The 20,651-nt window shown below is 39.5% G+C and overlaps 1 protein-coding gene across 8 annotated transcripts in view; it reads left to right on the top strand.

The window, feature by feature from the left end:
* Nucleotides 1-989: 989 nt before the first annotated feature.
* The window catches only part of LCORL (ligand dependent nuclear receptor corepressor like), a 172,131-nt gene continuing 152,469 nt past the window's right edge, over nt 990-20,651 (top strand). For 5 of the 8 annotated variants that reach the window (XR_003566793.1, XM_027836137.1, XM_027836134.1 and 2 more), the window contains exon 1: nt 990-1,143. Coding sequence is in view for 4 of the 8 variants with exons in the window: in XM_027836137.1 (XP_027691938.1) it covers nt 990-1,143 (154 nt within the window). In the remaining 4 variants the exon portion in view is untranslated. Of the gene's footprint in view, nt 1,144-1,481; nt 1,557-6,035; nt 6,144-7,468; nt 7,710-20,651 lie in introns of those variants that run through there. The other 3 variants (XR_003566795.1, XR_003566796.1, XR_003566794.1) reach the window with 3 other exon arrangements.

Below are 20,651 nucleotides of genomic sequence, written 5' to 3'. Positions count from 1 at the left end.
CTTCCCTAACCTACTTTCTGGCAAATGATTCCCAATCACCAACCTCTTTCTTAAACATTTATGTACATTTTCGGACATAATCCAGGTTTTTCAGGGATTACACCGAACAACAATAGTAAATTCTTTGGGGGCGGGGGGGTGACTAGTTTAATGACAACTGAATGGTCCCATTCTTCCTCCCCAACGGGCGCTCTCCTCACTACAAAGCGAGGGGATGCTATTAACACAGAGCGATACCCATCACTTAAAAACAAAGCGTGGATGGATGGCAACATCCCACTCGCAGGGTCGACTCCGCGGGGAGCTCAGCCAAACCTTTCACTGCCGCCCAAGAAGCAGCTCAGCCCCTAATCTCCTAATAGATCGGTTAAACAAGACTCGGGCTCCCAGACGACGCTAAGTCGGCCGAGCAGAGGAGGAAGAGGCCGAGGAGCCGAAAGTAGCTGCTCCTTGGCGATACAAAGGTGGCCCCAGACTGTGCCCCCCCCACCCCCCACGCAGACTACAGGGTCCGGCATGCAGCGAGCCCGAGTGCGGAGCTGCTCGCTGCGCTTCAGGCGCACGGAAGACTGGGAAGTGAAGTCTCGGAGGGGTCGGAGTGGGAGAAGGCTTCGTGAATCCACTTCATTAGCACGACGGTTCCTAGAGGGGGGAAGCGGGGGATCTCTTCAGCCCGAGGTTTGAGTCGAGAGCTCAGTTAACTCCGGGGGACTGGAGGGGGTGGAGTCTGTAGAGCAATTACTTTCCTCCTCCCCACTGTCCCCGCCTCCGGCTCTCCTCCCACGGAGAATGGAGGGGGAAGGTAGTGACACGTGTCAATCAACCCTCCTCCTAACCTCCTCTTCCCCCTCCCTCTCGGCGGCGGGGAGGAGGAGGAGGGAGCGGGAGAGAGAGTGGCGCGCGCTCCGGGGCTCGCGCCGAGGGCTCGCGCCCCCGCCTCGTGCCTGCGCCGCCCGTATGTAAATGAGGGCGCGTGACGCGGGACGCAGATGGACAAGGGAAGAGGGAGAATGGCCGCTGCTGCCGCCGCCGCCGCCGCCGCTGCCGCCGCCGCTCAGTGCCGGAGCCCTCGGTGCGCGGCGGAGAGGAGAGGATTCCGGCGGGAACTCGATTCTTGGCGCCACCGCCTCATGCACTGTGTAGGTAAGAGAGACACAGGCCGGTTTCTCCCGGTCTCCGCGCGGCGGCTGCCTCGAGGAGTTTCAGCTGAGGGGGTTTTGAGTTGATATCTCCCCCGTTTCGGGTCAGTTCAATGGGGGAGAGGGGAGGCGGCTGCTCCTGGTCTTCCTTTTGTCTGGGGGGCCCGGCTTGGCGGTCTTCGTCCGCAATCGTTGCCTTACCACCTCGTTGTCTCCCGGGGACTGTTAGTTCGGAACTAACCCCCCTTTCCTTCACTCCCCCCCTTCACAAGTGAGGGGATCGTTCCCCCGGCGAAACTCTGCTTCTTCCTTCTGCTCCTCCTCCTCCTGTCAGCGCAGGGGAGCGGAGGAAGCGGCTCCCGGCCGAGAGGATACGGAGGGAGGGCCGGCCGGCCAAGAGTAAACTCCGGGCTTTGGGTCGGTGGCAAGGAGAGGAGGTTACGCGAGGGGGGCTCGTCGCCCGCCCGTGCCCAGGGCGGGGTGTGGAGGGGCGGCCGGGAGGACTCGGCTGAGTTCAAGGAAGAAGCGGGGAAGGAAGCTCCGTGGGGCGCTTGCAGGGATGGGGCGCCGAAGGCAGCGAATGTCAAGGAGAAGAAAGTGGGGGGGGGGACGGAGGTGAAAGCTCTGGCCTCCTCCCCTGGATCCCCGGCGCAGGGGCGGGCGGGGGGCACTTGAGCTCCGTGCGGCGGGAGGCGGCGGCGGGGCGGGTGGGGGGGTGTGTGTACCTCTTTAAGAAGGAGCCGCTCGTGCGCTGACGGTTGGGATTTGAAGTTCTTCCTCCCTCTTTGGAAGTCTGGACGGATGGGGAGGGGGGGTGTTGCTATGACAACGACACCCCCCCTTTCCCCTGCGGACGCCCCAACGGCTCTGGTCTCCTTTGGTGTCATGTGATGGTTTCCACATACTACTCTCCCCCCCTCCCGGCTCCCCTAATTCATTCCCCTCCCCACCCCCCAAAGCCCCACCTTTTCCTTCTCGTGCTCACCCAGTTTGTAGGGCTTGCACCCCGTTCCCTTCAAACTTTTGCGTATTGGGGGGCCCATTCCATGGGGCTGCTCCCTCCGGAGAGGGAGAGCTTTCCCACCTTGCTTTTGCCAATGCTCTGCTGTAAGACGTGCGTTTGGAGTTCAGCAGGTTGGTTTCCTAGTCGAGGGAAAGAGAATGGATTATTTTGTAAGGGGCGGGGAGGTGGTGGTAGTGGCGGCGGGGAGAGGGGGGTCGGGGCTGGGCGGGGAAAGGTTGTATTGTCTAGTCGCTTGCTTTGCTTTGGACAATAATCTGAAGTATGATAGAAAAACAAGTCTCTTGCTTGTTTCCATCTGTTCTTGTGCCCTCTTGCTCACCCCAATTATTTGTTTAGAGCCTTTAGGAGAGAATACCTCATTTTCCTAAGTGAAACGTGTGTGCGTTGTGTTACAGGACACCATTGATACAGGGAATCAGACTCGGGGAGATTTTTCTAATTAGAGACTTATATGTAGCACTTATAGAATTTGATATTGCTACATTTAGACGATACGTAGAGTTATCGGGGTGTCCAAAGGATGAAAAGTTGGCAGACGGTAGGGTTTTGTCAAACGTCAAATTTAATCATTTTAATGTTTTAGTTATTAAAGAAATGCTAATGGGAGGATGGCAGAAAGTTTCTTCTGCTTCTTGAATACGGTATGGGTGTATTCATATAATTAATTGTGCATTGAAATTATTTGGGAAAACCTATTTTCACTTTCAGCTAAACAACACTGTTAAAATGGTTAATTCTGATTCTAACTGAAGCAGTTTCAATTCTAACGGGGTTGTATTCCGTGTCACTTTACTTTTTGAAGAAGGCATATTGCAGTGGTTTTAACGACAAAAAGAAAGGTGGGAAGGATGTTTAGTTTTTCCATTCATCTCCTTTATTAACTGCAACGATGTGGGAAGATGTGTCCTCTGAAATACCACTAAGTTGCCCCCCTTTTTCAAAATCGTCAGACTTTAAGAACATTTAAAAACAAAATCATTTATGATTGATCAGTAAAATAAATTCGGAACAACTTTTTGCACTACATTACTGGGTGTTCAATAGAATTAGAAGTTGTTGAAAAAAATTATAGCTGACATTTCGTTTTTTATACTACCTGTTTTTTAAGCAGAGTGTAGGTGGAAGCTGTGGGTAAATGTAAATTTTGGGGAGGGACAGGAGGCCTGGAGTCTGGAAAAGCTGAGTTTGAGTTAGGCCTCACACGTGTACTAGCTGTGTGACCTCAGACAAGTCACTTAACTTCTTTTTGCCTCAGTTTCCTCATCTGTAAAATGGGAGTGATAATAGCATCACCCTCCCAGGGTTGTTGTGAGGATAAAATGAGATAAATTGTAAAGCACTTAGCACAGCCTGGCACATAGTAAGTACTATATTAATGTTAGCTGTTATCATCTGAAAACTATTTCAAACACAGCCATAGTTTATAGAAGTTTTAACACCTGCTTTATAAAAGAAAATGTATGTTTTAAAATGTGGTGTATGCATTGTGTTATTAAACTGTTATATGACAATACACAAATCCATTAATGTATATTGGGAGTGAATATAGCACAATATACTTATATTTCTCTTATTATAGAAAGCCCCACCCCCCCTTTATTGAATAGTTCAGTGCTTCAGTAGTTTAGTGTTTCAAATTGTTTTGCAAAAACTTACTTTTCTTGGACTTTGAAGATAATCTAAAAAGGTTGTTTTTTAAAGAAGTATAGGGATGCTGAACAACATTTCTCTAATACAGTGAATGCAGAGTATTTCTGAGTTTCTGAATCTGTCCTTAGCTTTAACTCACTGAAATAATTTGACTCATTCTTTCATCACTGTTATAATGTTCTCTAGTCAAGGAAGTGAGTAGGGGAATAAGCTTATTTTATTATAGGTTTAATTTGCTGATCATAACATTTCATAATTATTTGAGACAATTAAGCAGTTTATCTTGGACTTGGAAAGGAAGGAAGGTTTTTAACTCCAGAAGTTGTGGTGGAATAGTTATTAGTTTACTTTTTTATTAGGATTGTCACTAATCTGTGCCACCTTTTTGGTTTCCTCTTTGCAATCTGAGGCCTTGTCTCCCTCTGTAGTACATTATAACTCTTAAGAACTAGGGAGATGATGTAATTTCAATTTTTCCCTCTGTATTTTGCCTCTACTGTTCACTCACTTGTGTACATTCTTCTCTTCAACAAACACTTAATTGAATGTCAACTGTGTGTTCATTAGTGTACCAACTCTAAAAGAGGGAGGAGGGTTGAAGATACAGTTCCTTGTTCTTGAGGAACTCATTCTAGTTGTTCTTTGTTTAAGCTCTGAAAACTAAAAATAGAAGTGCAATCTAAAGTAAATGCTAAATAACCCAAAATATTTATCTCTTTTTAAGACTGTAAATGATAATGCTTTACATTTCATGAAATAATAGGATTTAGAACTGGAAAAGAAGTTGAAGATCATGTAATCTAACCTAAACCCTCTCATTCTACAGCTATTTTAACTTAGATCCAGAGAGGGAAGTGACTTGCCCATGGTCACATAGATAATAAGAAACAGAACTGAGATTATAGCTTAGATCTTCTGATTCCACATTTAGTGTTCTTTTAACTACACTGCCCTGTGTAACATTTTTTTCCCCTTTGGAAAGTGCTTTTACAGCCAATATGTTATTTGGTCTTTACAGTAATCTTGTGATGTAGGCAGCATAGATAGTATATAGAAGAGAAGACTAAGATCCTCAAAAGTTGTAGCTTGTAGAAGGCATATATGACAACTTGTGGAAGTGGAACTAGAAACCAGTTCTCTGTCTCTAGCTGATTTTTAACAGCTAATAATATAAAATTGATAATAAGTCCCCAGCCTAATTTTAGCTCATAGTTTCAGTTTCTTCTCCCATCTATCCTTTTATGATAGGTGCAAATGGGCATTAAATTGACTGACTCATTTGATCTTTTATCTTTTTTCCCCCCCTTGGCTATGCTGGAGGTATAACTAAATAAAAGAAAATGTCCCTAAGAAGAGGAGAGGAAACAAGGAATCAAATAAATCTATGTCCTAGATAAATGAGTGGACTTTTTCATAGGATGGTAGAATTTTAGAGTTGGACCTTAGAGATCATCTTAGTTCAACCTGTTTTTTTTAGAAATGAGTAAACCTGAGTACATTTGATATCTCCCTGCCATATAATACTACAAACATAAGTAGTTACATCCACTAAAAAAAATCAGTACCAGATGTGAGCCATTCTAAATCTCCTGTAGTTAATCTTTCTTTGTGTTTTCTTATCATTCTAGCCTACCCTTCACATAAGCTTTTTCGCTTCCTAGAGCTATTCACTACTGCCTCTGTAAAGTGGCCATTCATGGAATTATTAGTTTATCATGGCAGAGGTATGAGAATGAGTTGAGTCTTCTCTTCTTTTGATGTCCTATAGGGCAGTTGTAGTGGAGTCTCATATCCAGATTACTTTAGAATTGTGCTGATTCAAGTACATAAATGCCTAGATTATGCTAACTGACTTCTGTCTTCAAACCAATCCTCTTACTATTTCTATCCAGATTCAATTCAATACAAATATTAATGCTTACTATGTGCCAGGTGCTGGGAATACACATGCAAGGGAAAAAAACAGTTCCTGCCCTTCTGGAGCTTAGATTCTATTAGGAGGAAACAACATTTACAAAGATAAGTAAATACAAACCATATGAAAAATAATTTTGAAATGGAGAAGTGTTCTTGTAGGAGGTGGCCTTTGAGCGGAGCCATCAAGGGATCTAGAAATTCCAAGAGGCAGAGGACAAGTAGCATGAAATCATTCTGCAAAGGTGGGTTAGATTCAGATTGTAAAGAGCTTTAAATGCCAAACGGGAGTTTGTCTTTTATTCTAGAGGCAGAAGGAATCCACTGAAGCTTTTTGAGCAGGGGAAATAATGTGGACAGACTTATGCATTTGCATATTTATTTGTCAACCATGTGGAGGATGAATTGAAGAGAAGGTAAAGCCTGAAAGCATGGAGACCAATTAGGGGGCCATTTTGATTATCCAGGCAAGAGATAATGAGACTCTGAATTAGAGTTATGATCACATGGATAGAGAAAAGGTAATGGGTGTGAGAAATGTTGTGGAGGTAGAAGAGCTAAGACTTTACAACAGATGGGATATATGGGATGAGGTGATGGGAAGACCCCAGAGAGGATTACTGTAACATTACAAACCATTGATTCACTGAAAAGATGGATGTCCTCCACCAAAATAGGGAAATTAGGAAAAGGAATACATTTAAGGGGAAAGTTTGGTGTCTATTTTAGATATGTTGAGTTTGGGGAACCCGTGGGGCATCTAGGTGATAAAGCTCAGATGCAAGATGAGGGCTGGATATGTGAATCTGGGACTCAACTGTATAGAGATGATTTTGAATCCATGATAGTTGATGAGGTCATTGACAGTGAATGTGGAAAAGAAAGAAAAGAGGACCCCAGGAGAGCCATGCTTAGGACTTGGGACATAAATGAGGACCTTGCAAAAAGAGACTGAGAAGAATAAGTCAGATAAGGAGAAAGAGAACTAGAAAAAAATAATGTCTTGAAACTCTTAGAAGGAAAGAGTTTCCAGAAAGGGGAGGGGGATGTTGTTGGGGTGGTCAACTTTGTCAAGTGCAGAAGGGTAAGAAAGGATGAAGAGAAAAGGCCATTGACTTTTGCAAATAAGAGATTGTCATTAATCTTCAAGAGCACAGTTTCAGTTGAGTAGTAATACTGGAACTGGGAAGTGAGGATGTAGAGGCAAGGGATATGGAGAGCTTTTCCTAGGAGTCTGGCTATGAAAAGCAGGAGACCTTTAGGACAGAAGCTTAGATATATGACAGGGATTGCTCAGACTGCTATCTAACTTTATAACAAGACTGAGAATTTGTAGGGATGGGGTGATATCTATTCCAGGTTTCTTTGTTCAAAAGTTGACTCTGATAAAAATTGGCCCTTGATTCCTTTTCTATTTCTTGAATTCAAGCCCTAGCACTATTGTACCCATATCATAGATAGGTAAATTGAGGCATCATGGATACCCTATATTAGGTAACTTGAAATACATAATTATGTTAGGAGACGTTTTTTGGTGGTTTAGGCAGGACCAATTTGTCTTTTTTTCTGTGCCTCAGTATTTATATATCTTTTTTTTTAAGGGAGGGGAGGAGGGGATAATACTGAGGAATTTTTGCATGCAAATTTTGAGATACTGTATTCTGGATCATTTTATACAGTAGAAGATCAAAAATCTGCCATCCTTGGGACCAAGCAGTGTGCGAATTTTGTATTTTTGCAGATGTTAGATATGGGCTACAGACTGGTCTGAACATATCATAGCCTGATTTCTGCGTGGTGCCGTCCCCTCCTTGCCCACGCTACTTTCCTTGGCTGGCCGCACGTGTGCACCCCGCCCTGATTGGCTGTGCACGAGATAAGCGGCTGTTCCTGTGCCCCCCTACGTTCCTCTGACTTGTCTGACTTCCAGCCCTGGCCTTCGCTTCTTCCACCACAGTGCAATCCTGGGAGGAACAGCAAAGGTATGTGGATTTTGGATATGTAACTTTTCGATCTTCTACTGTAGTGATTCCCATCTAATTGCAGCATCCTAGCATTGTTGTGGTTTTTTTTTTTTTTAATAGTGCTCTTTTTTTAGTGTTGTGAGGCATAAATTTATGGTTAGGGTATAGTGCAGACAACACCATTTCAGTTCCCTGGTAGATTGTTAAAGTTTTTTTTTTCTGTGCTGTGGCTGTATCTGTATTCATCACAACAAAATTTTAAGTCACAAGAGAGTAAGGAGGTATAAATCGTCAATATAAACCTATCACTTCATTAGAAAAACAAGAGTGATGGGTTAGTTGGGCCAGCTTTTGTATATGGATGGCAAATAATACTTTTAAAAAATAAGAATTGACATGTTTTTAGTTGTGAATTTTGCATCATCTGAGATACTTGGCCATACTTGGAGATTTGTTTTACATCCCCTTCTCTACCCTCTCCACCCCAGCCCCCACTCCCCACCTCTCTTCCCTACTAAAAATAAACAAAAACATAATTGGAAATCATTCAGTCCCAGTTTCCTCTTCTAAGCCCACTTGGAACTTCAGTCACTTAAATTTCTTGCTATTCTCTTGTCCTTCCATTCATTCCCTTGGTAAGTTAACAATTCTTCCTCTGCAATACCTCTTAGATTCAGCTGTTATTCATTTCTACTGAAGCCTTTGTCTAGATCCTGATAACCTTACATATAGCTTACTGAAATGTCTTTGCTGACTTCCCAGCTCTCTGTTTATTTAAAATCCTACATAAATAGTCATTCTCAACAGCCAGTTTTATTGCATAGCTTAAAACCCTAAGGTATCTCCCTTGTGCCTTTTTATATTGAATGAAAACTTCTAGCATTGTCTTTAGTTCATTCTTTTGGTGGCCCTACCCTGCAAGACTTGGACTTTTTCTTTCCTTAGCCTTCTTCATTTGTGTGTTAGCTGAAGATGTATGGTGCTTTTTTCATATATTTTCCTACCTCTTATCTTTTTATAGACCTTCCTAAATTAATGAAATGGTTTTGCCAGTTCCCACTTCTCAATAACCACTTCTCCCCTTTGAAACTCAACTAAAATTAATATTTTCCTTCAAGTATTTATGCCATTTATAATATACAGTTATATAATATCATATATAATTTACCATACCATTAATTTATTATAATTAACTCTTTTCTTGGTACATGTTTGTGGTGTATTTGTGTATTCTGTATATTTCAAAGGATCTGTGATCTTATTGATTTGAGAACTTCCTCTGATGACTAGATTATAAGATGTTCATGTCTATCCTTTGCTGCTCTTGACCATGTCCTCCTATAAATCTTTTGGGAGTGCCACCCTGCGTAGGGATTTTCTTTCGTTATCTTGATTAGGTGAAGATGAATGAAATGTGTAAGCTATCATCCATTTATCTCTGTGTTGCTATGTGATTAGCCTATCTTTTTTCCTTATTGATTATTTCTTCAACATCCTTTACACTATTGTTACTGCATAATTCTTGATTAGTAATGCTTTTCAGCCTTCTCATACCTATCATGCACTCTCCATTGCCCTTTGGGTGAGCCTCAACTTTTTTTTTCCAATGAATGTAGTCACAGTTCACAGGTATACACCATCTTTGTAATTGTATTGGTTTTAAAAAGTTGAGCTGATTTCAGGGATGAGCTCGGAGCAATTAAAATAAACTGTGCTATTTCCAGAAGTCAATCATTCCTGCTCCCCACTTTAATTCTGAGCCCAGCTCATTATCCATTTGCATTGCCTGTCCATTAATCTGTAATAATGGACATACTTTCAGAGTTGTCCACCGACTAGGTTATTCATCATTCATTAGTTGTTTTTTGTGTGGATAGTTAGGCTGAACTTTTGTAAGTGATTACTGATTTCATTTAGGTATTGAAATGCTCTTGGGCTTGATGCAATGAACATAATGTCTTCTGCATGCAGGAGCATCTGGAATGCATTACTTTACCACCTTTTTTATTTGGACTTTGTGTTAGATATCCTCCATGGTTGTGGCAAACACCCTTGGCAAGTATATGTATCTTTGTTTTATGCTTCACTTTATATTAATCAGGAGGGCTATCAAAAAAGGTTACATTTTATGGGGAATGTTATATAATTATCATTCCATATACATGGAAGATGTCTTGTTGGAGAAGAATCTTAAAAGTAGCATTTTCTTCTAACAATTTAAATAATTTTTTAGTCACCAGTCACTACGCACAGTGGGATCTTATGTTTTCTCTTTGTTTGACTGTGAAAATGTGGTCTACTGTAAAATACCATTTGTGAAGGTTCGTTCTCCAGTCTTCCTCAAGTATGCCTTCCATCAATGTGTAGATTGTTCTTAAATCTTGTGGAATTGGAAGCATTTCAGTTGGTAGTTATTGATTTTGCTGGTAATAAAGAGCTAAAGATATTTTCTATGCTATCTTCTCCTTTTTTGAGAATTAATTCCTTGACAAGTTCTCAGTGTCCTTCCCTAAAATAATGTCACCTCCAGAACTGCCCCCCATGTATGCAATGTGCATACGTGATATAATCCCGCTGTTTTTCTCATCCTTTAAATTTTAGAGCTATTTTGACTAATATTAGAGTTCAAATGTGTAGCTCTACCATCTTTGATAATGAAAAACGTTTGTTATAAAAATCTTTTATTTAAAATCTTTCATTTTTTGTCTGTTCCCTTTCAAGTTTCATCCTTAAATATCTTTGGGATAAATGCTTAGTTAATTAATTTTATATAGCATTTATATAGTAAAATATATATATATGTAGGGGGTGTGTGTGTGTGTGTGTGTGTGTGTGTGTTTATGCACTTAGCTAATTTAAAAATGACCACCAAGGATTTCTTTTGTTACCAAATATTTAGTATTGGCCCCCCAAAAGGAGCTTTTGTCAGATATTTTCTGAAAATGCTACATGGATATATTGTTTCAAATACACTAAATTTAGAGCACAATATCTTTTCAAGATTTAACTATTTTAAAATTATGGTTGTAAATTACTCTGGTAATTTCAGAAGGTTACAACTGCCCTATTTTCTTTGAATGTCGGGTTTGGTTATGGGCTCTTTTGAGAGTCTTTAAGCTGTTCTCCATCTGCTGGTCAGTTCTTAAAGCCTTACTCCTTGTCGATTTCCAAGTTGCTCGTTTCCACTGAGCCTTCCTTCTCTCCTTTCCCATACCTTTTAGAGATTACCAGTAGGAAAGAGAACTGACTACCTGTTTCTTGTCTTATCCACAACTATTAATTATTTGTACTTTCTGTTCTCCCCTGAGAATTGGCAGGATTTAGAGGAAATCAAAAATAGTTCGTTACTAAGAAGTTAGAGCTTTAGCTTTTAAGAGAGTATAGGAGGTTATCGGTTCTGTTCTTCTTCTACTCACTGAAGTATTAGAGCTCACTAGATTTCATAGTTTGTACTTACTGTGTTCAAGGTATTAGATTTGATGTAAAAATAGATAAGAAAAAATCCTGTCCTTAAAGGAGCTTAACTACGAGGCAGAAAATGAAAAAAAAAAATAAAAAAGATGTCTTTGGTAAGAAAAATGTCTTTTCATGGAGGGAACCAAAAGGAGGAAAAGTTTTGTAGCATTTGTTTTCTCAAGGCTGAGGGGGCAGTATTACTTAGGGGCAAGAAGTCTCATAGTTGGCCTAAAGTCAAGAAGGTCTGAGTAAGGAAGATATATGCTGGATATGTGACTACAGACAAGTCATCGAGGCACGTTACAGAATAGTTGCTGAACTGCATGGGCAAAGTGAGTTTTTATGCTGGGAGCAATTGACACAGACTAAAATCACCTGTCCCGACCAGGGGAAAAAAGCCAGAACTGCCGTTGCTACGGGATTCTACCTCCAATTCTGAAGAGTAATGAGAATAGATAAGATCCAATTTCATTCTTAAATCTCACTTTCCTGGATGAAAAAAATTAGATGTATCCAAATAAATATGTTCATGACAATTTTAGAGGTACTACTTTGAGTTTGATTGTACTTGAGTTATGTGCTAATGTTTGGGCTTTGTTGCTCTGCCTTCCCTATATTAACTGTAGTTAATGATTAGTTAAACATTTAAGTGCATCAAGGAAACTGGCTTTTTAAAAGACTTCTTAGTGATTTTTTTTGTGATTATAATTACTACTTGACCTTCGCCTTCCCCATGGGTGAATTACATAATTCAGTAGCATATGTATATATGTGTGTGAGTAGATAATCTCTATATCTATATACATGTAATACATATTTTCGTGTATGTATACATACACATCACGCACGCGTGTGTGTGTGTGTGTGAGACACGCAGGTAGGTAACCAGAAGTGTCAGCCACTTCTAACTCCTCTTACTAAACAAGGCAGAATGGGTAAAGTGTTCATTCTCAACAGTCTCATCCCCTCCTCCATGACTGAAAAAGTACGGAATCTTAGAGCTACAAGAGACATATATTCTATGGGAAATACAAAGAATTAGTGTGGTGTGTACTTGAGGAACTTATTCATAGGTGTTTTTTCCGGAGCGACACTTGAATTTAGCTTATTTGCTCTTCAGCAGGCTATAAGAATAGTGCAATAATCTGAAGAAGATAAAGTTTACAAACTCCTTAGGTCGTCATATGTCTTAGTTTGAACTGGTATAAATTTCCAAACATAGCTTAGTCAAATCTATGACCTCTTTATGTATTTGACAGTGTTGATTATCCATTCCTGAAACTCTTTGTTTACTTCTGAGTAACTATATTCCTGGTTCTCATCGTTCCTCTGAGAGTTCATTCTGTACCTTTCCTGGCCCTACCCCCAAGGTAATCCTCAAAGTTCTATTCTCAGAAAATATCCTTTATGTCAACTTACCGACCATTAGTGGTGTTACCATTTGCTATAACCTCTGTGTGTATGACATCCAGTTCTAAATCTATAGCTTTGACTTCTCACCTGCAGACCTACTTTTCCACCTGTGTTGCCAGAACCTTTAAATTCAAAATGTCATCTCTTTCCAGTTTGTCATCTTCTCTTCTAAAATCTCTTCTGTTTACTGCCAGATGTCTGGTAAAAAACCACTTCTTTCTCCTAGTGTCACACTGCCTCAAAACTTTAGTTTGACCTTTCATTTATCCTTTTTTCTTCCTTGCTCCTTATGGTTCTTTCTACCTTTTATAGTCTATCGTCTGTCCTTTTCTCTCTATCATAGTTCTGGCCCTCAGCTGAACTATTTTTACTTGGCTATATTTTACCACACTGCATCTTCCTGTTTCTGTAATACATTTGAAAGCTTTTGATACTCTGACCATATCCTCTTTCTCTGACCTTATTGAGTGCTGCCTTTCACAGTAACCCACACTCTGGCAAAACTGGACCATGTCATAAGTCTTGATATCTATCCTTCATTTTCTTGCCTCCATTTCTTCATTTATGCTCTTGATTCTACCTGAATCCTTGCTGCTCTTATCTTTTGTCCTCCCCCACCACCCCATTTCTATCTCTGTAAATCCTGCCCGTAATTCAAGGAGTTTCTTCTCTGATTGCCACTCTTTTTTCCCTTGCTAGAATTCAGTTAACATTAAATATCTACAGTGTGCAAAGTGTAATGCTAAGTGCTGGGGACTTACGGTGCTTTATTAGATTATTTAATTTCATTTTCATGGCAAACCCTATGATGCAAATCATTTATCCCCATTTTACATAGGAAAAACTGAAGCCCAATTTAAGAACTTGCCCAAGATCATGTAACTACAAATTTAACATTCTTTATTACCACATTACACTTCTGCTCTGATACCATAGCATTTTGTTGGTATTTCCTTCCAGCAATTATTTCATTTCCCCCCATAGATTTAGAGGTGCTTTCTCTTGCTAGGCACTGTGATAAATGCTGGCAGTACAAACAATAGGGAAAAAAAATTCCTCTCCTCACAGAGCTTACATTTTAATGGAGAAGGCAATACATTAAAAGGATACTGAAAGTGAGAGCTGAGGGAGAGGGGAGATGATAGAGAATGTGGAGTAGTTCTGCCTGATAGGAAATGAAGAGATGGCTGACTGGGTGAGGGGTCGGGGGCTGGATCTCTCCTTAAATGGAGGGTCTGGGAGGAGCCATCCAATCAAGCAGGGCCCCCAGGAGTGTGGGGTCCTTCTCTAGGTATGAGTTCAGGACTAAAATGATCTTCCAGGGTGAAGAGGCAGCTGGGAAATTATAGAGAAATCAGGAAAAATGTAGCCTGGTGGGAAATAATAAAACCTGAGGATCATAGAAGTTGAATGATTTTGCTCAACTTTTTCATACAATAGGAGACAGCTGAGACATGAAGCCAGGTCCTCTGATTTGAAGTGCCCTTCCGTATTGTATACATGTTACATCTTTTTCTTATGATGAGATTATAAGCTTCTCATAGGCAGAGGCTATGTTGTTTTTTGTATACCTGAATCCAGCACAGTACCTCATACTTAATAAGGATTCAATTAACATTTAGTTGGTACATCTTTGAACCAAAGCCCTTTCTTACATCATAACTTTCATTACTATGTATTGTCAAAAGTTGATTTTCCTTTCTTATCATTTTAGTTAACTTCTTGGTGAATCAGGTCTGGGCACAATATTATTTTATTTTTCCTTTGAGGGAATTTAACTAGTAAAAACAGTTGAAGGTTCTAGTTTGTTAGAGCAGGTGACTAATAATAAGATTTGATATTTTACTTAACCTGTTAACAGGTAGGTACTAAAATATGGTAGTGTTATTAATAAAGAATAACAATAATTTGAAGAAGTAGGAGAAAAACTTTTTTTCTAAAAATTTCTGTCCTTCCAATATTGGTTGACTAGAGCACCCTCATGTGTCTGTCTGTGAGGAAATCATTTTAGGATTTTCAAAGAACAGGAACACAAAATCTTCAGATGTACCAAGAACTCTTAGGAATTGAATTTGCCTCCACCTCCTGTGCCAGGTGTACACCTGGCTGCACAATCAGACTCAGTCATTCCTAGCTGCTGCTGTGCAGATACTTTGGAGAAAATCCTCTTCTTCCCCCATTGTACCTACTTCCTGCCTCCTTTTTATGGTTGCATGGGGCACACCTTGCTGGTTTTGGGCTCCTGAGCAGGGACCAGAGAATAAAAACTTCCCCTTACTCCCTACCTGTCCTTTTCTCTCCCTCCCCCTTTTCATTTTCTGTGTGATAGAGTAAAGCACAGGATCAGTAGGCAAGGATGTATTGCAATCTGTATTGCAAATCTGACTATCTTCCCTCAAGTCACTCCTCTTTTGAACCTTCCTGTTTCTTTTGAGGGCACCAAGTATCCTTCTAGTTACCAAGGTACACAACCTAGAAGTCATAGTTGACTCCTAAATCTCCTTCATCTCACATAGCCAATCAATTCCAGTTTCTACCTCTACATTGTTTTCCTTACAGAGATTGGCTGGTTATCTCTTGGCATAGTGCTTTAAAAGAATTGTCAGACTTAAAGATTTTATGCAATTTTCTTTTTTTAAAGGAGAGTGTCTCAAATTTGCTGAAGTGATTGTCCAAGAGTATGTTACCTCCCAGTATTTAAAAAAATAAAATAAAACAAATCCCTATAATCTGTCCCCTACAGGTAAGGGTGATATTTTAAAAACAATTACAGCTTTTGTTTTTATGTCACCTTTATTTCCCAGAATAGCCACCTCCTACTCAGGGAGCTATCCCTTATAATAAAGAATAAAAAGAAAGAGGGGGAAAATGTACTGAAAAACTCCGAAGTTCAGTATGTGCAGTATTCTACATTTGTGTTCACTTACATATCTTTTTCAAATAAGACAGGGAGGTGTATTCTCATATCTTCAACAAGTTTAGTCATAATTGCATAGCATTCAGTTTCTTTTATTTTGTTATTTTTTCATTTACCTTGTTATCATTGTGTATTGTTTTTCTGGTTCTGCATAAGTCTCCCCACCTCTCTGTGTTCTTCATATTCATTTTTTATGGCACAGAAATATTCACATTCATGTACCATGGGCATTTACTTTGTTTCTAGATCTTTGCTCCTACAAAAAAGAGCTATCACGTGCATATTGGACCTCTTTTTCTATCTTGAACGTCCTTGGGATAAATGCTTAGCAGTGAGTTCTCTAGGTCAAAGGTGTGGGTGAATGTCCATAGTATCTTCCTTAGCATAATGTTAGGTTGCTTACTGGAATGGTTAGATCACTTGAGCTCCACTAACAGTGTTATTATTAGTATGCCTATTTTACCTTTAACTTCATCAGTGACTATTCTCATCTTTTATCATCTTTGCCAGTTTGCTTGGGTGTAAGATAAAACTTCAGAGTTGTTTGGATTTTCATTTCTCGTCCTATTAGTGATTTTTGAAGCAGTCATCCATATGGCTGTTAAGAGTTTAGAGAATTTTTATTTGAGAACCATTTTAAAACATTCCCTGTTTCTCCAATGAGGAAATGGCTTTTGATGTTATATGTTTGAGTTAATGTCCTACATAGCTTAGATATGAGTCAAAGGTACCGATTTAATAATGAATGAGAAATTAACAGCTTTTTGGAGGGAGAATTTTTAAAACATCTTCGGAAATGTTTCTGTCATGTATGTGCCTATCGTGATGTTATTGCTTACAACCATGTCTCATATATATACACATAATATACATATATATAAAATAACTAATCTATTTTTGTTGTCATTCATTTCACTTGTGTCAAACTCTTTGTGAGCCCATTTGGGGTTTTCTTAGCAAAGATACTGAAGTGATTTGCCATATCCTTCTCCAGCTCATTTTACAGAAGAGAAACTGAGGCAAACAAGCGACTTGGCCAGGGGCACACAGCTATAAGTATCTGAGGCCAGGTTTGAACTCAGTCTTCCTGACTTTAGACTGACACTTTATCCACTGCGCCACCTAGCTGTCCAGTTCATGTCTATACACTTTAAAAAACAGAAACAAAACCTTGGAAACTTAATTTTCTTACCTCTTTAAACATCTTTCAACTAAAGAGTTTTAGTGGCTTTTGAATCTTTTTGTTAAACACAAAAATGAAACACCTTTTAATTAGCCTTCAAGAATAACCAGTTGACATTATGGAAGATAGAAATTTACAACTGAATTGCAACAAAAATGACTAGCATGATTTAATTTTTAAAAAACGCACTTTTGCCATTTGGAATCGTGTAGTTGTAAGGTGTCCTTTTCAGTTATGATATTCATGTTTATAAATAAGTATACATATGTTGGGGGTACATGCTTACATTTATTTTACTCACGGTATTGTGATGAGAAAAGTCTGTAGGATATAGTAAATGTTTCTCTCCTTTCCCCTTTTCCTCCAAGGTCTTTAGGTAGAACATGTCATAGTTGTCTTGGCCTAAACTCAGACACATGTGCCACGGGCGCACACACATGCACATGCACATACACACACACAAGCACACACACACACAAACACACGTTTTATGTTTTCATTGCCTACAGTATTGATATAAGTAGCTATTTGTACCCCTTCAGAGAATTTTGTGTTCTTCATTGCCATGTATTCATTTTTGCTGTAGTATTGTCTTTTACAGCCTTATGGAAAGAACACTGGACTTAGACTCAGAAAACCTGGACATGAATTCTGGCAACATCATGTGCCAGCTATCTGACCTTGGAGAACTCATTTAACCTCTGTGAGCCCCTTTTATCATATAAATTTAAAAAGTGTTAATGGCAGCTCTAATTTATATGATGCTTTATAATTTACAAGCACTTCCCTCACAACAACAATGTGAGATGGGTATTATAAATATTTTACAATAGTACAGTAAGCCCTTTGAAAGGGACGTAAAATATATAGTGTCTAAGTTGCAGAGGCAGGATGTGAACCCAGGTCTTAATTCGACCTTAACGCTTTTTCTACTATACTGTTCTGCCTTTATATGCAGGATTGTGAGGGAAATGCTTATGAAGTGTAAATTACTATATAAAATATTCTTTAGCAGTTATAGCTATTGCTATCATCACTTCTGATCTTAGCTATTTATTTTTTTTGTTTGTTTTTTTACTCATTCATTGAGTCTTGTCTTTTATGACTTCTGTCATACTTTTTACTTTCCCCTCGAAAAGACTGTACCTTATAGAAAGAAAAGAATGCTTTGGCTGCCAGTGTCTGTTAGAAAGGTCAGTCCTACTCTCATATCCAAGTATCCTTCTAGTTCATAGATGTGCCCTAGGTGCCAAAGAAGGTTTTAAATTTTTTTCCCACCTCCTGGGGTTAGGGAAATGGAAAAGGGTGTGTGTGTGTGTGTGTGTGTGTTTAATTTCTAGAGTGCTTTTCTAAGTTTGAGAGGTCCCGAAAGCAGTAAGCAAATTTTAGAACTTAATGTGTCCAAATTAGTGTTGTTCCCTTCAAAATAATCACTTTGGGAGATTGATTACGTATTTTTTTCAAATGTATGCTGCCATTGCAAAATGTTTTTGGGACTCTGGAAAGCTTAGGGGTTTTTTTGTCCTGGATCCACCTGATATTTCACAGGGGAGCTTACCACCGTCTTCCTAAGGAACCAGGCTCAAATTTTGTAGTCTTTGATTTTCTTTCTCTCCTTAATCTCCACATATATTCAGGCACTAAGTAATTGGGATTCTCTCTGTATTATCCCTGGCATCCATTATCTTCTTTATTTCTTCCTACTGATACCATAGTAGTTCAGGTTCTTGTTATGTTCTTCTAGAATCAGTATCCATTCAGTTCAATATCTTATTATTTCGCCGTGAGAATTAGTGAGAATGATGACCTAAAGGCATTATAATATGTTTGGTCATTAAAGAAAGATTCAGTTATGGACCCCTGTCCACGTTGTCTAAATTCTTGATGCTTTTTGTTCTTGATGTCCTTTTATTGTACCTTTATTGATTCCTTATCTCATTTCACAAGATAGCTATTCCATGTTTTTCCTTAAACAGTCTTGTCACTAATAGTACCACAACTACATATACTTATAAACAAAGAAGTGTATATATATATAGGGATATAAATTTATCTTGCTTTAAGGAGAATATAGAAGCCATGTAGTAGGAACTTTCTCATCTCATCTCACTTCATCATACCTCAGCACCATCACCCTCTTTGAGCACCTTCCATCTGGTTCCAAAAAAAGAGTTCCCCTGCCAAGTCACTAAGGCTCATCCTCTGTCTTTGATCCCATTCCCTGCTAACTTCCTGCAAAATCTTCTTAGAGTAGTCATTACTTCTCTTTCATGCAGGTTTAGTCTGCCGCCTCACTGGCTTCTTCCCATTTAACTACAAAAAAAAAAAGCTCAAATCTGTCCCCCCCCCCTTTTTTTAAGCCTTTCCCTTGACCCTTTTATCTTGTCTCTTTCTCTTGACTACTAAACTTCTTAAATTGTCTATACCTAAAGTCCCCACTTTCTTACTACCCATTCAAACTTCTTAAATTGTTTACCTAATGTCCCAACTTTCTCACTACCCACTCAATGTTCAGCTGCTTGGAATTTGAACGATGCCCCCACTGCTGTATTGGAGCTATTCTCTTAGAGGTCATCACTAAGTCCTTATTTTCCTTGGCCCCTGAAGGTTAAAACTGTTGACCACCCCCTTCCTACTGAAAATATTAACTGTCCAAGATGATCTTTCAAATCCAGCCTCAGACCAAACACTTGACACTTAATAGCTGTGTGACCCTGGGCAAGTCACTTAACCCCAATTGCCTAAAAATTAAAAAAAAAAAATTATCTTTAATTTATCTTGTATATTTCTTTCTTTTACATAGCTATTTTCATGTTGTCTCCTTCATTAGAATATGAGCTCCTTCACTGAAGGGATTGGTTTTTTTTTGTGGTTGTTTTACCTTTCTTTGTATCCCTACTACTTACTTAGCTCAGTGCCTGCTGTTTGGTAGACAGTTAATAAATGGTTGTTGATTTGACTTGACTTCTCTTAGCTTTTGAGGAACCACATTCTCATTATTCTTCCTATAACTGGTCTATCTTTGCCTCCTTTGCTGTTTCCTTATGTTCTTATTTCCCAACCCCTTAATAAGATTGCTCCCTAAGGATCTGTTTTCTTCTCTTATCTTGCTCTCCTTTGGCAATCTCATTTGTTCTCACACAGCTTCATTTACATCTCTAGGAAGATTTATTTCCCAAAATCTGAATCCCTTCTCCAGAGCCACCTCTCCCATGGTGTCTACTCTTTCCCACCTCCAAGTCAACATGTCTAAAACTGAGCTGTTGTTTTTAATGCCTAAATCTGTTCCTTCTGAATTCATTATTTTTGCCTGCAGTCATGTTTATTAACTTAGAATCACTTATCTCTTAAATCCAGCTGCTTACTAGATTCTGTTGATTACAATCTCTTCAACTTCTCCCAAATAAACTTTTCTCTTACTATTGCCTGTCACTTGTAGAGCATCCTTTACAACCTTCCCATGGCTTACCATTTCCTTCCAGTATGCCCTTTGCACAGGTATCAAACTCAAAAGAGAAATAGATCACTGCCAACTGCATTTTGAGTTAGAAAACTACAAATTAACCTTATCTTTGTTGTATTGTATTTTTATTTATTTTACCAAATTTTCCCAATTACATTCTAATCTGATTCATGCCAAAACTTTTGGGAGTTTTATCTCACAAGTTTGACACCTCCACTGCCTGTATAATCTCTCCCTCATTGCTTTTAGTTTATCATTCCTCTATTCAGAAGTCTCCAGTGGCTTACCTTTTGCCTGTAATCAAGGCCCTTTACAACCTTATATTGCCCTATCCTTCCAACTATATACCCTCTCCATATTCTAGCTCACCTGGAAAATCCTGTCCTATTCTCCCCTATTTTGGTAATGACCTTCCTTAGACCTCTGGTAACACTTGGTTGTTATATAAATACCTTAATGTATTTATCAAGTAAAACTGTGTTTTCTACCTGTCAGCATATTATCACCATATGAGGCTGTAAGGTTAAA

This window comes from Vombatus ursinus, unplaced genomic scaffold (assembly GCF_900497805.2).
Source record: "Vombatus ursinus unplaced genomic scaffold, bare-nosed wombat genome assembly UNPS02014818.1, whole genome shotgun sequence".
In the NCBI taxonomy this organism is placed as follows: Eukaryota; Metazoa; Chordata; class Mammalia; order Diprotodontia; family Vombatidae; genus Vombatus; species Vombatus ursinus.
Note: the sequence above shows the minus strand (reverse complement) of the source record. Positions and strands in the feature narration are given on the sequence as shown.